The following is a 16,140-nucleotide window of genomic DNA, read 5'->3' on the forward strand; positions in this document are numbered from 1 at the left end:
AGGACAGGGCATGAGTTATTCTTATTGTCATCAACTGGCCAAGATAATTTTGGTTCCCAGACCTCCTACACATGTCATCTGAGGCACTGACCATTATTCCTATGCTTCCCAATCTCCCTACTCAGTGGAATGGCAAGAGCAGGCAACCCGATCCTTGTCTGCTACATCTCAGAGCCTAAATGAACATCATCCTTAGAGTAATTGTGTATTGAAGCTGTACAGAGCATCCTTTCTAATAGTAGGAAGGATTCCACTAGGAATTGTTACTTAGCCAAGTGGAATCTCTTCTCTATCTGAGTGCATCAGACCTATTTCTCCAGAAGCCACAGATATTTCTTTAATTCTGAACTATATTCTTTCCTTGAAGACAGCAGGTTTGTCCATCAGTTCCTTACGGGTGTGCTTGGCAGCAGTCGGTGCATGCCATCTGCCTTCAGAGGGCTACTTGATCTTCACATGCCCTCTGACTAGCAGATTCTGGAAAGACCAAATCAGAACCCCTACGCTTATTAAAAAAGTCTATTCTTCAATGCAACTTGAACCTTGTTCTCTCAGTACGCACTAAGCCTCCTTTTGAACCATTAGCTTTCTTGCTCCATGTCTCTCCTGTCCATGAAGGTCTCATTACTGGTAGTAGTCACTTCCACCAGGAAGGTTAGTGATCAGGGGCCATTGATGGCCAATCCTGCCATAAGGATGAGGTTTCATTAAGTTTGCGCCCTAAATTCAACCCCAGAGTAGTCTGAATGTCACTTGAACCAGTCTATTCACTTATATGTATTCTTCCCAAAACCTCATGCATACTTAGAAGAAAGGAGGCTCCATTCCCTCAACGTTTGGCGAGCCTTAACCTTTTGTCTTCAGAGAATGAAAAGAATCAGGAAATCTCCTAAACTTTTTGTCACCATAATGGAAAGGGTCAGGCTGTATCCTCTCAAGCAATCTCAGAATGGATCTCTGGCCATATTTTGCTCTGCTAGCAGTTGTCTAATCTTCCCCCTCCTCGTGGGATAAGAGTTCATTCCACAAGAATGTAAGCAACATTTATGGCATGGATTCAAGAAATGCCTCTACTTGATATTTGTAAGACGGCTTTGTGGAGCTCAGTCCATACTTCTGTTAGATACTATGCCTTGGTACAAGGCTCCTCTGTAGATTCATCTTTTGGAACAGCAATCCTTCATTCGGCTCTACCATCTGCAACCTCGTACCCTCCTTCTATATGAGTACTGCTTGTCAGTCATCCACAGTGGAATACACACAGGGACCAGCACTCGAAATAGAAGAGAAAGTTACTTTCCTTATAGTAACTGGAGGTTCTTCAAGATGTGTGGTCCATATATCTGTTCCACTACCCACCCTCCTTCCCCTCTGCCGCAGATCATCTCTGATTCACGGTGGAGAAGGAACTTGAGGCGGTTGGTCTGCTTGAGTCAGGGTGTATGTGTGGACCAATGGCCACTGCTTTCAACATTCTCAGCTCCAGGTGCATGGAGTGCATGCCTACTTACAGTGAAATAGAGATAGGGTCTATACGTCTTGAAGAACTGCCAGTTACTATAAGGTAAGTAACTTTTCTCTTTCAGAGAGTGGGTCAGTAGTTCCCTTTCCCACCCAACTGGAAACAAGATCTATATGTCCAGGGCATATGCACTCTTCTTTGGCCCTGATATTTTTAGTTCGGCAAGTTGTTGTATCTTAAGTAATCATGATTCAGGTTTGATTTTTGCAACATTTCCTTCTTTGGAAACCATTGTTGTTTTCTAATTAATGTGAATTATTGGGTCACTCTTTATTGGCATAAAATTAAGTGACATGTATTTTGTGTTCTCTGAAGGATTTTTTTTTGTGTGCTGTTGTCAAGGTGCTTCAAATGTCATTGTTGCTATTCTTTCTCTGTACACATTGGCATGAATTTGTAGATCTTGCAGAAAATGCCGTGGTTTTTGTAGTTCTTACCAGTGTCACTTTGGACTTGATTTTTTTAAATATTAAGGAAAGAATATTTTTTAAAATGCTGACTATATTTATTGTTTCAGCTTATCCTGCTGTCCAAAACCTGGTGCTACTATCCTCTCCCTTTGAAGCTCCTGTACAGACTCAGCAGGCTTTGGAACTTTCTGCACCTGCTGATCTGGATAAAACTACAACTGAACTGGCTGATTGGCTGGTGTTGATTGACCAGATGCTCAAGTCGAACATAGTCACTGTGGGAAATGCAGAAGAGATCAATCGTACAATTGCACGAATGAAAGTACGTGTCACTGGAGAAACTAGTAATCTTGATGATACACAACAACTTTAGTGTGTTTTTTTTTTTTTAAATTTCCATATATTCTGTGAGGGAAGAAACAAAGAGAAAATCATTGTACTTTACTGCAGCTAGTGAAAATTATTTGAAAATGACTGTTTGAGAAATAAAAATCTGTTATATATACTGTAGTTCTAAAATTGTTCTTCTTCTTTCCCCTGTTAAGCCCTTGGTGTCCTACATCTCCAGGGCCATACTGTTTTTATGCCTAGACCTTCTGATTTGGGGAAAAAGTGTTGTATGTAGAGTGAATATGTGTAGGGGCATTACCAAAATCTTTTGCTGGTATATGCCTTTTGTTGAAAGTCAGTACATCAGCTTTTGGTCAGTTTAGAAAGCTATGCTGTTATCTGTGCAATATAAGGGTATTTTAGATTGTATTATAATACAAAGTTAATTTATTTCCATTTAAATTAGAAAAATGATTGTAAATGCTAATGTTAGACACTCACAAATGTTTGTTCCTGATCATAGTCCACCTGGGGCTGAGGCAGGACTGGGCATAGATGTCTGTGAGTGTCTACATTAGCATTTGTGATCATTTTACTTTATGTTAACTGTACATTAATCAATATGAGTTAAAACATGACCAAAAACCCTGAGCAACTCATTGTATTGTGACTTCTAATGTCAGAATTTTTCGAAGAAGAATTCAGTGTATGGTAGCTTTAGAGAAGTTAAGATTTTCTTTTAACTTCATAACATTCATTACATCTTGGTATAGTAATTAGTCAGCACTTTGCCAAAATCATGTTATACTCACATTTTTGGATACAAGACATTTTTGATTACCTCAAACAGGCTGATTTTCTTTTTCCCCTTTAATAATGATTACTCTTTAGTAATAGCTTTGTTAGGTTTTGTAGTGAGAAACTAATTTACAAAAGAGAAAAAAGAGGTAGCTGAAAATATTGTTTTGCACTTCCAATTAATGTGTAGCTCACATAGATTAATCTGCACTTCAGAATCTTCAATAATAGCCAATGAAAATAAAGTAGCTTTATGATACGGTGACACTGAAAGTAAGTTATACTTGTAAAATATAGATGGGAACAGCTGTCTACAAGCACAATCTGTCTTAAGTTCATAACTGCATGTAGTCCAGAAAATGTTTTTATAATGTTAAAATTTGCATTTTGTAATTAAAAAAATCTAATATTGATTCTTACAGATAACAAAGGAGGATTTAGAACAGCGCCATCCTCAGCTGGATTCTGTTTTTACTTTGGCTCAAAATTTGAAAAATAAAACTTCCAGTTCAGATGTTAGGACAGTGATCACAGAAAAATGTAAGTTCTCTCTCATATATGTATATGTATATTTTTTTTGCAAGCATAATCAGTTTTTCATTGTACTAAAATAAACTTTTATTTTCTTTCTTAGTAAAGTATGAACATTTTCCCTAATTATAGCAGACTAGCTTGTACGCATGTAGGACTTAGCAGTCAAAACAGTCAAGTGACTTTCAGTTTCCCAGTGTTACTTAAAAACACTCATCACTAATCACTAATTAAAATGTTCCTGCTTCTTCACTGTCCATTTCTTAAGTATGGGGGGAGGAGGGGAGATATCTTGGATAGCTCAGTACAGAGTAGCTCATGAAAGGCTTGAAACGGCTTGCAAAATTCTTCCTGCTTATTCTCTTCATCATAGTCAGTGATATAAAGGAATTAATGTATTGTTTATTTCATTATGAACTGCTGTGTTCTCAACACTTTGTAACTGAGGGCAATAAAGACTCTGATAGTGTTTGTCCCTGTTTGTTGGGTTTGGGGAATAGGAGGAAAAAAAGAAAAAGCCAAGATAATTGAGTTGTGTGTTGAAAGTGGAAAGAATCTTTAATAGAGATAAAGAGTGGAGGGTTAAATTGAGCATATCATGGGGGGAAATGTCTTGATCTGTAATATGGAAAGGATATTTCTTGACTGTAATAATAATGTGCCATAAAAACTTCAGAGCTGTTGAGTTGGGCTTAGATTTTTAAAGCTACTTAGGAATTGCTGCACTCAATGTTTCAACGCTTAACTGGCTTAGAAGACTAAATTTCATTTTCAAAAGGGAGTTAGACACTTAGTAACCTAAATCCTATTGGCAGTCCTTTTTGAAAATGAGATTTAGTTGTCTAAGTAAGTTAAGCATTGCAACGATAAGCGCCACAATGCCTAAATATTTTTAAAAATCTGGGTCCTGGTTTAAATGGACAGCCAATGTTTATAGTTGTCTCAGGAGTTTTTTTCAGCTAGGTTTGCAGAGGAGACCTGAATGCTCTGGAGATTCTCCTCTTCAGGACATTAGCCAGTGCAGAATGTTACACTATTTTCACTTCTGTTTTTGCTTCTGCTGTTGTAATGAAATCACTGATTTTTTTATCAGCAACTGCTGTTTGCTTTTGAACCTAACATGTATCCAATATAGTAACATTTTTCTATTTTCTGTTAGGGGTGCTGGAGCTCTTTCTTCATAGCTCTAATTTAGCACTACTGAAATCATTCTGAAATCATCCTGAAGCTGCTCTCAGGTTGCAGTTGATGACTCTAGTACATTTTATGTACCAATACAATAGCTTTTCTGGTACAAGTTATTGTCAACATTCTTCAGGGAGAGAGTTGTGAAGCTGAGTGTACCATTTCTTACTGGTGAAGGATGAGTAAAGAGGCCCTCATGCAGATAAGAGAACTCTGGTGGTTTAGAATACTTTGAAATCATTTATATGGGATTAGAATTCATACAAGTGCCATTAAATTAAATATGGCCCTTTTCTTTGCCTTTGTTCAGATGTGGAAAATAAAATGACTTGAGTACCCAAGTGTATTTGATACCCACTTATATCTGTTTAACAGCAAAATAAATACCCCTGGAGCTGATAAACAAATATAAATTAGAATCAAGCATACTTAGTATTATTTATTATCTGTGTTGAACACAGGCCATTTGATTTTCCACAGATCAGAACAAAGGTGATTGAGATATTATAAGTTAAATACAGTAAAGATTGTGAGTTGCTCAGATATTATGGTAGCTGGGGTCATGTAAGTACCTAAAATAGACAGCATTAGAAATAGAAAGGAAATAAGTACACAAGTTTTTTCTTTAGAAAAAAAAATCTGTCCTATGTACATGAGGCACTATTATTATAAGTGCAAATCTTTTCTATAAAAGCCGTGCTCAGGATGTGCTCAGGAGCGTGATATACAATAGAACAATGTAATCAATACTATCCATAGGTGATGGAAGTAGCAGTACTGAAGGAAAATGGCAAGGACTGTAATAGAATTACCATGTCATTTAGAATTGGTGCAGATACTGTCAAACTTTAAGTTATCTGTTTTGTTGGCTGTGACAGTGGTTTTTCTATCTATGCACAGAAAGTTTCTAAATCTGTCCATAGAAACCCTAATCGATTTGAAAGAATTTTTATTTTTAAAATAATAATAAAATATGCCTCATGTAGATAAATAACAGAGACCCATATTTTACCATCAATATATAAGTAAAACTCCATATAGATTTCTTAAAAATGCAGTGGAACAATATGCTCCTGACTATAGGCTTTATTTACATAACTCGTTGGTAATTATTACTTAAATTGATTTTAAGAGAGTTATTTGTGTGAGCAAGGTGGGCAGGATTTAAATGTGTTCAGGAGAGATGAGTCTCCTCATTGTTAAGGCTGAAACCAAGTTCTGTATGAACCTTATTATGAGCCACTCCTGTAACTTAGGCTGGTATAGTTAGTGCTGAACATTGCCTAGCTTTACTCTAAATGCAAAGGAAAATATTTCTTCAAAGTATGATGAAAACTGGTCAAAATTCTAGAGTAATAGGACATTTTATAATTTCACAGTCGGAAAATCTGACCTTTCTTTCTTTGTTTACCTCTATTTCTAGTAACAGAATGGTTTGTTACTACCCCTTTTAACTTTCAACATAGCTAAATCTCCTTGACAGCTCTTGGAGTGGTAATATTTGAAGGAAATACATTGTAATGAATGATTATTGTATATTATTGTAAAAGCTACTTAGGCCAAGTCTACACTAGAAACTTTTTTTGGTATAGTAATGTAGATTAGGGATGTGATTATTTTTTCTTTTGGGTGACATTTCTATATTGGCAAAAACTCTAGTGTGGAGGCAGTTATACCAGCATAAAAACGTATTGACCGGTATGTCTTATTGCAATCAAGAGACCAGTATAAGCTATACTGGTACAAGCACTTTTTTGCAGTTGTAAGCTGTCTGTTTGCTAGGTGGGTTAGCCAGCTATCAATGGTTATCCTGACAAACCTTTTCTAGTGTAGATGTGGCCTTATATCCACACTTTATTATTTTGTGTATCACTGTGCTGGACAGACTATATATGCATTAAAAAAAACAGTCTTCCTAACCCTGTTCACTATTGTTTACCCATTGGCTAATCTGTATAACCACTTATCCTTTTCTCTTGCCTCTGCGAGTATGAATACTCCTGATATGCGGCGGAAGTATTTTTATTGGTCTTGCTGCAGCTCTGTATACAGATGGTTTGCTCCATTTCAGGTGGTCACAGGAAACAATAGATAAGGAAGTCCTGGCTAGTGGATGTGAACTTCAGGTTATAACTTTCTGCATTCTCCTTTGCAGTAGAGAAGGTCAAGAACCAGTGGGACAATACTCAGCATGGTGTGGAGGTACGGCAGCAGCAGCTAAAATACATGCTTTCTGACAGCATGCAGTGGGATGAGCAGAGGCAAGAAATGGAACAAATCATAGGACAGTATGATATTCGTCTGCACATGCTTCTGCAGGCTCCTAAAGAGACACTTATCAAACAGATTTCTGAAAACAAAGTAAGATTTGTTCATGCTTCCTAATTCCTTCCTCAGGCTGTATGATGTCATTGGGTCAGCCTAAGGTCTTCTCTGACTTAGAAGTATATGATTCAATATTGATAACATCCTTTGACAGGTTCTCTGTGCATATTTGAGTATATACCTTTGTTTGTATATAATTATATATTCTAAATAGCCACGTTTATTTTTGTTCAGAATTCCCGAGAGTCGTGTTTGGTGAAAAGTAGTGAGTTTATGGTGCGTGTGCGAGTGTGTCTGTATATGTTTATATAACCGATATATTTGTATCACATTCACTTAATATCTCCATCTAATAAATTCCCTTACTTAAGCACAGGATTAATGCAATGTGCTGACACAAGCTTATCATAAATCACTGAACATAGTGCATGTTACTTCACAGCAACTTACTAGCCATACTGGAGACAGTGGAAGTAATTATTAGAGATGGGCCAACTGATTCCAAAATTGACCTGAATTGTCACCCCAAATGCAGAGTGCAAGGTCCTTTAAGGACCTCTTGTTATGAACCTCTTTGAATAAATGTATTCTCTATCCCTCATCAGGTTCCCTGCTTTTGATATTCCAGTAAATCCATTGTAGTACATTAGCAAATCCAACTGCCTCAGGGCTGGTTGCTACCTTCATAGGACATGAAAGTGTCTCAGAGATTGGCCATGCCTCTCTGATGCAAGGAAGGATAGAGAGGGCTAGGGGAGGAGTAGGACAAGATGAACTAAAGGTTCACAATCAAAAGTGAGGAGGAAACTCAATCAATGTGGGTTGTTCTTGGGCTGGGTGGAGGAGTGAAGGGATAGAGACAGTATGTAATTTTAGAAAAAATAGTCTAAGGGGAGGAGATTAGGATAAAAGTTGGGTTGGAGGGGGGAGAAAATGTGGTGAGAATTCATCAAATGTTCCAAAAAGCATTCAAATATTCTTCCTTGAGTGCTGGTCCTCCTTGAGGGTATATTCCACATGTGGGTACTCATGCATGCCATGTGCTGGAGTCCAGAAATACTTCAGAGCAGTGTCAGTTGACCTACACATGTGCAATAGCTTCCCTTGTGCTCCTGATCGAGGGCATAAAGGGTGGTGTGGGTTGACGCCTCTCCAGTTCCTTCTTATTGCTGCATGGCCTGAGTTGGGATCGTGTCCTCCTTCAGTGCATAATCTGTAAAGTAAACTCATAAATAGTTTGTATATATCTAGTTTTAATTAGAATAAGTCTATAGTTAGTAAGCTTATAATTGGGATAGGATAAGTTCACTCCCCTGCCTCTTTTGGGGACAATCCTGCAGTCCTGGGACTATGCCCAGAGTTCCAGGATTCAAGAACTGTGTCTCCTGCCCTTGCTCCTTCTCTGTCAGTGAAGAGCATCAACAGTGCCTGTACTGTGTGAAGCACATATATTTCCAATCCTTTGCACCCAGAACTAGGGAGGCATGAGAGCTCCGTCAGTATTCCCCTTTCACTTTTGTACTGCCACCTAAACCCCCTTTCTGGATATTAGAGTTGGTGCCCACCAGATACACTAGAGCAGTGGACCAGAGTTAAACCCATCTGCAGTGGGAGTAAAATGGTTCACTATTTATTAGAGGACATAATTTAAATGTTTATTAATAAATATACCATGATGGATAATGTAGCATGAGTGAAGCATGCAAAATGAAGAGTTTAGACTAAATATGTTTAGATTATGGAAAAATATATTTAATGTATTCACTCATTATGAATAACCATTCATAATGCACTTCTCTCATATACTCTGCAGTTTGAGCTTTGTCCTCTTAACGTTAAACCTTTTTTTTTATTTAATTTTCCTCTTATGTTCTCTGTTAATATGTAATGTACAGCAGCATATTATTGGTTTGTTTGTAAGCAGGTGTGCATTATGCTCTTCTGATCTTTGGTTACCAAGTATGGCATATCATTCCCTATAAAGAGAGCAGGCCTACAGCTCCTGAAGAAAAATTCCAGCTACTCCCATTTTTAATGGCAGGAGGTGCATGTCTCATAATATTTTAGAGATTTTACGTGGAACACAGTGCGAGAAAAATTATACAAAACAGACTTTTTGAAAAAATACTTCTGTTTTGAAGTTCATCTTTATTTTTACTCTGTATTTTGCTTAACAGCTGGCAAAGATGGACAATGAAATGCAGAAAAGAATTTGTGTAGTCCCTTGTTTTCTTTAGCAAGTTTTTTCTCTCATATTTCTATTTGAATAGTTCATTAGCATTTACTGAAATTTATAGTGCCTTAATAATAGGGGATTTACGTCAGACAAGAAAATATACACATAAACATTTTATAGTCTGTGTGTGCAATAATTTAACAAAATTCAAAATATAAGAAATCAGACTTTGATTTTAAGGTTGCTCTGATGCCTTGTTTATTTTTATTGACTTATTCTGAAATTTCTCCTTAGCTGCTAATACAAGAACTGCGTAAAGGGGACATAACTGTGGCTGCATTCAATGACCTCTCTAATAAACTTCTTCTGGACTACAGTGATGATGACACAAGGAAGGTGAAAGAAATCACTGATCACTTAAACACATCTTGGATAAACCTGAATCAAAGGTAACTTTTTCAAGGCTCTGAATGTAAATATTGTACATGGTAAATCTAGATCTTGCAGTTTTAAATAGTCAAAATATTGGACATAAACTCATGGATACGAGAGGCCCTCATAGGTCATGTAATCCCATTCATTTTCTGTAGCATGTAGGGTTATCACTGTTCAACGGTCACATATATCAGAGGGAGTCTATTTTTGAGTATTTCTCATTATGGGAACTCCCATAACTGACCCTGGAAGACTTTTCCATACACGTATTGATCTTCTTGTTAAATAAATTCTGATGTAGAGTCACAATTTTTCCTTCGTTCAGTCTTATTTCTTTGCCCCTAGCCATTTGTGTCTGCAACATTTGGAACAATTCTTTCCCTTCTTTGAAATCAGCACCTTTGGATATTTATAGATGGTTTCCGAGTTTCCTTTTTGTGAGTCTATATGTATTCAGTTCAGTCTTCTGACATACGTTAATTCCTGTGAGCCTCTTCAGATCTTGGTGATCCTTTTCCTGAAGTGCCAGTTTGTCATTTCTTGTGGGTCTCGTATGTGGTACCTTTTATTTTTCAACCTGAGTATCTAACTTGAGGAGCTGTAGGAAGAGTAAATTATTCTCCACTTGAAATTTACTTATTTACACTCACTGATAAAGATGTAGTTACTTGGGTGCTGAAAGTCTTCCTTTCAGTAAAATATGGTCCCACTCGTGTATATGTGCATATATATGTGTATATATTGCCTGAAAGGTAATCAAATCTCCATTCAAATCCTGTTTTATATTTTTTTTAGTAACTGACAGACAAATGATACAAGAATATATATGACTGATATTTTTTGAATATCAAAAGCTTTAAAACACGATACTTGTCTGACCCAATAATTTAATGATGATTCAGCAGGGAAAATCATTATTATTAGGGGAAAAATTCAGTGTGTTTAAAAAGTCTTTTTAAATAACGACAACCAACGAAACTGCTTTTGTAGCTGAAAGTGAATGAGAAGAGAGAGATGGATAATGAAAGTTTTGTATAAGTGGCATTATGACCTAATGGGAGAGGAGGAGGTGACTGCAGTGGCATGCAGTAAGTATCAGAGGTAATGAAGGAAGCAGTATATAGAATCTTGTTATTCTTCCTGGGAGGGAAAACTCTACCTTAGTAGTTTGCACTTTTGATGTGGCATGGAATATATACAAATGCTTTCCTGGTTATTTCCAGAGATGACAACTGAAATGGCATAAAACTTTGTAGCTCATCTTACATGATGATTTGAGAGAGAGAGAGAGAACAAAAATATATCCCTCTTTAGATGTGTCTTGAGATATATGCTGGAATTTTCAAAGGAGTTTGAAAACCTATTGAAGTTCACTGGGATTTGGGCACCTAACTTCCTGTGGCTCCAGGCACACTGTGGGAAAAGGCATTGGTTTATGACAGAGACTCCCAGGTTTTTTTCCATAGTGTGGGCCACTTCATAGTGTTGAGGATCTCATGGATCAGGTCCTTTCTTGATCACCCATTCACATTCAGATTTGGGATTTTGGGTCATCCCTATGGCAGTTACTGTGATTGCCCAAATGAAAAAAGAATGGAAGTAAAAATCTCAGTTTATGTATGTGATTGGCAACCTAGGCCATATATACCATACAATCGGAGGCTTACTTCACATGGGGCATTGGTGGGGGAGAGATTGTTTTGTGCACAAAGTTCAGTTCTATGGCTTATGCGTTAAATAAAGATTTATGCTAAAATGATATTGTAAGAAGTGCTACATGGTCTGTTCTGGCAGTATTCATGCATGGAGAAACCAGGAAGACTCTCCTTAGTTACTTGAGCTGGAAGACTCACTGTTCTGAATAGCATCACAATACAGCTATAAAACATAATTCCAGCAGAACTTTAAATTTTCAACAGCTAATTTTAAAGCTATTGACATTAAAGAGATTGAGCCCTCCAGTTTGATGTGGTGTAAATTGGATATGCTGTACAGTGGCTAATAACATTTTTATACTCAAGGGCTAAAACTATGGTAATTCATCAGTATCTTCACAGCTTCAATAATGGATTACATTCCATGTCTTCAGCATCCCAGTTGTTTCTTCCTGACACATTCTCCCCCCCTGCGCAGAGTATTGATTTTTAGTATGAATCTGAAAAACAAGTTGATGGAATTTAATGTTCAGGCCGGGCTGGGAAGAGCCTAAAATTAAAAGGGGAATGATTTTCTTGTTCTTGATCGTGGCTTTACTAATAGAATTCACATATTTTTTTCCCTATGGACTCCTTAGTCCAGTGTCACTTCTGCAGTTTTATGGAAGTCTGAAGTTCATCCAGTATGGATTCCACAACCTTGGAAGACCCTTGTCAGAGACTCTGTCCTTTCATGACTGGATTTGGACTCCTCTTGGAGTCTGACTGCACTTGCTTTATTGTCATAAAAGGTGGTTACGGTGAAGGGTAGAGTTCTCTCTTTTCTTTTAGTTTTGGATTTGCAGTTTCTGAGAATGAAATGAAAAGTATCAGTCTTTTTTATAACAATGTGGATCACCACTAGGCCATCAAATAAGCCCTAGTTTTTCTTCTAACTGAAAAACGGAAAATTCCTAGGTTACCCACATCATCACTCTCAAACCATTTGATATACTAATCATGCTGCTGGAATATGAAGAGCATACTTAGTAACATGTTTTCAGCTTTAGTTCAAATAGCATGAAAGTGATAGAATGTAAGCCCGTTATAGTCGTTTCTCTCAATTTCAATCAAACAGAAAGTATTGAGATATTAAAATTTAGTGCAGCAGCCGTCATTCCTGAAGTGATGAAATTAGGTGTAAAGTTCAGCTCATCCTCCTGTCCAGTGCACCAGTTCTTAGGCTTACAAATCTGGGTCAATTGTCTTGATTCATGGAATCATAGAAGATTAGGGTTGAAAGAGACCTCAGGAGGTCATCTAGTCCAACCCCCTGCTTAAAGCAGGACCAGCCCCAACTAAATCATTCCAGCCAGGGCTTTGTCAAGCCGGGCCTTAAAAACGTCAAAGAATGGAGATTCTACCACCTCCCTAGGTAACCCATTGCAGTACTTCACCACCCTCCTAGTGAAATGGTTTTTCCTACTATCCAACCTAGACCTCCCACACTGCAACTTAAGACCATTGCTCCTTACTCTGTCATCTGCCACCACTGAGAACAGCTGAGCTCCATCCTCTTTGGAACCCCTCTTCAGGTAGTTGACGGCTGCTATCAAATCCCCCCTCACTCTTTTCTCTTCAGCAGACTAAATAAGCCCAGTTCCCTCAGCCTCTCCTCATAAGTCGTGCCCCAGCCCCCTAATCATTTTTGTTGCCCTCTGTTGGACTCTCTCCAATTTTTCCACCTCCTTTCTGTATTGGGGGGCCCAAAACTGGACGCAGTACTCCAGGTGTGGCCTCCCCAGTGCCGAATAAAGGGGAATAATCATTCCTTCGATCTGCTGGCAATGCTCCTACTAATGAAGCCCAATATGCTGTTAGCCTTCTTGGCAACAAGGGCACACTGTTGACTCATCTCCAGCTTCTCATCCACTGTAATCTCCGGGTCCTTTTCTGCAGAACTGCCACTTAACCAGTCGGTCCCCAGCCTATAGCAGTGCATGGGATTCTTCCATCCTGAGTGCAGGACTCTCCACTTGTCCTTGTTGAACTTCATCAGATTTCTTTTGGCCCAATCCTCCAATTTGTATAGGTCATGCTGGAGGTGTAGGGATAGGGTCCAGAGTATCTGCCTCTCCCCCCAGCTTAGTGTCATCCGTGAACTTGCTGAGGGTGCAATCCATTTCATCATCCAGATCATTAATGAAGATGTTGAACAAAACTGGCCCCAGGACCGACCCCTGGGGCACTCTGCTTGGTACTGGCTACCAGCTAGATATTGAGCCATTGATCATTACCTGTTGAGCCTGACGATCTAGCCAGCTTTCTATCCACCTTATAATCCATTCATCCAATCCATACTACTTTAACTTGCTGGCAAGAATACTGTGGGAGACTGTATCAAAAGCTTTGCTAAAGTCAAGGTATACTTTGAAGCTTGTCTGTTTCTTTGAAAGCCACCTTTATTTCCAGACTGTTCTGTTTTCATCGCTATTTCACCTTTAAACTTACTCCCTTGCTTTGAAGGAAATCCTTACAGAGGGAAATGATTTTGAAGTCAAGACTTCCTAGCTGCTTTGACATCTTTATTTCTTACTCTCTTTGAGTTACATTGCTTTAATTTTAGAGGGTGTTGTGTTGTTATTAGACAACATATTTATCAAGCACCCTATCCTTCGAATTAACATTCCATTATTATTTCCTCAATAAGAAGATAAATGTTCAGGCATATTCCCACCAGATCTAGACCCAGAAGCATCAAGCCATGGAGGCAGGGCTAAATTAAAGGGTTCTGCTCTGTCAATAGTTTATATGGCAGTAGCCGGAATTTGGAGGGTGTAGGAACCACTTAGTTTCTAAAAGATGGGGATTAGTCAAGTGATACTTCTTTGAACAGAATAGTTATAACATTAGACTTGTTGCGTTGAATGACAGTTATTTTGCATTTATGCAATGCTTTTCCAGAGTGCCAATAAACTAATGTACAAACCATGGGCTTGATCCTGAAGGGAACTGGTAACCTGAAACTTCTTTTGTTTCTAAAATCAGGTCTTGCATCTATGGATCATTTCAGCCACTATTGAAATTCAGCCACCTGTAGCTTCAAACACAGCAACTGTTTAATACTATTGAGCAAACACTGCACAGCACAGTACAGCAGGAAGGAGGGGAAGAAAATTCATTCCTTCATTTAAAATTTAAGGAGAATGTAAGGAGGTTGAATGTAAATGTACAAGGTTAGAATTTTGGCCAAAATAACAGGGAAACTCCTACACATACAAAAATGACAAGTGGTGAGGATTTTGCTTTTATGTCTCCTCTAAACAGCAGCCTCTTCATGAACACTTTGCCACTGACACCGTATGAGATTGTTAGTTTAGTTCTGACTTGGAGGGAAGAGACAATTTACTGGATTAGTAGCAGCATTTCGGATAGAAGCTACTGGTAGACGTGCCTATACAATGAGAGTCCTACTGAAAGTACTCACTTTTATTTGGTCCATATTTTGAAAAAACATCATCAAATTCAGTTTCATACTGTGCTATGTATAACTGATAATGGGTAAATCAGATTTTTAAAAAATGTTGAGTTTCAGAGTAGTAGCCGTGTTAGTCTGTATTCGCAAAAAGAAAAGGAGGACTTGTGGCACCTTAGAGACAAACCAATTTATTTGAGCATAAGCTTCATCGGATGCATTCAGTGGAAAATACAGTGAGGAGATTTATATACACACAGAACATGAAAAAATGGGTGTTTATCATACACACTGTAAGGAGAGTGATCACTTAAGATGAGCTGTTACCAGCAGGAGAGTGCGGGGGAGGGAGGAGAAAGCCCTTTTGTAGTGATAATCAAGGTGGGCCATTTCCAGCAGTTAACAAGAACGTCTGAGGAACAGTTGGGGGGGTGGGGGGGAAATAAACAAGGGGAAATAGTTTTACTTTGTGTAATGACTCAACCACTCCCAGTCTCTATTCCAGCCTAAGTTAATTGTATCCAATTGGCAAATTAATTCCAATTCAGCAGTCTCTCGTTGGAGTCTGTTTCTGAAGTCTTTTTGTTGAAGAATAGCCACTTTTAGGTCAGAAATCGAGTGACCAGAGAGATTGAAGTGTTCTCAGACTGGTTTATGAATGTTATAATTCTTGACATCTGATTTGTGTCCATTTATTCTTTTATGTAGACTGTCCAGTTTGACCAATGTACATGGCAGAGGGACATTGCTGGCACGTGATGTCATATATCACATTGGTAGATGTGCAGGTGAACGAGCCTCTGATAGTGTGGCTGATGTTATTAGGCCCTATGATGGTGTCCTCTGAATAGATATGTGGACACAGTTGGCAACGGGCTTTATTGCAAGGATAGGTTCCTGGGTTAGTGGTTCTGTTGTGTGATGTGTGGTTGCTGGTGAGTATTTCTCCTCCTCCTCCTCCTCCCCCACCCCCACTCTCCTGCTGGTAACAGCTCATCTTAAGTGATCACTCTCCTTACAGTGTGCGTGATAAACACCCATTTTTTCATGTTCTGTGTATATATAAATCTCCTCACTGTATTTTCCACTGAATGCATCCGATGAAGTGAGCTGTAGCTCACGAAAGCTTATGCTCAAATAAATTGGTTAGTCTCTAAGGTGCCAGAGGTACTCCTTTTCTTTTTTTTAAAAATGTTAACTAACAATTTTGAATTGTTACATTTCTGTAATAAAGTTGTTCTATCTCTCCCCTGCACAGCAGCCCCGAAGCTGGGGCTGGGAAGGATGGGGATCTGTCCCTGTCTCCCCCACCATGGCAG

General features: G+C 38.4%; 1 protein-coding gene across 5 annotated transcripts in view; it reads left to right on the forward strand.

Moving 5' to 3' along the window:
• The window catches only part of UTRN (utrophin), a 594,587-nt gene that overhangs the window by 260,422 nt on the left and 318,025 nt on the right, over positions 1-16,140 (forward strand). For all 5 annotated transcript variants that reach the window (XM_037894924.2, XM_043543078.1, XM_007056268.4 and 2 more), the window contains 4 exons: positions 2,040-2,254; positions 3,483-3,600; positions 6,932-7,137; positions 9,572-9,726. In XM_037894924.2, coding sequence (XP_037750852.1) covers positions 2,040-2,254; positions 3,483-3,600; positions 6,932-7,137; positions 9,572-9,726 — 694 coding nt within the window. The remainder of the gene's footprint in view (positions 1-2,039; positions 2,255-3,482; positions 3,601-6,931; positions 7,138-9,571; positions 9,727-16,140) is intronic.

This window comes from Chelonia mydas, chromosome 3 (assembly GCF_015237465.2).
Source record: "Chelonia mydas isolate rCheMyd1 chromosome 3, rCheMyd1.pri.v2, whole genome shotgun sequence".
NCBI classification, from domain to species: Eukaryota; Metazoa; Chordata; order Testudines; family Cheloniidae; genus Chelonia; species Chelonia mydas.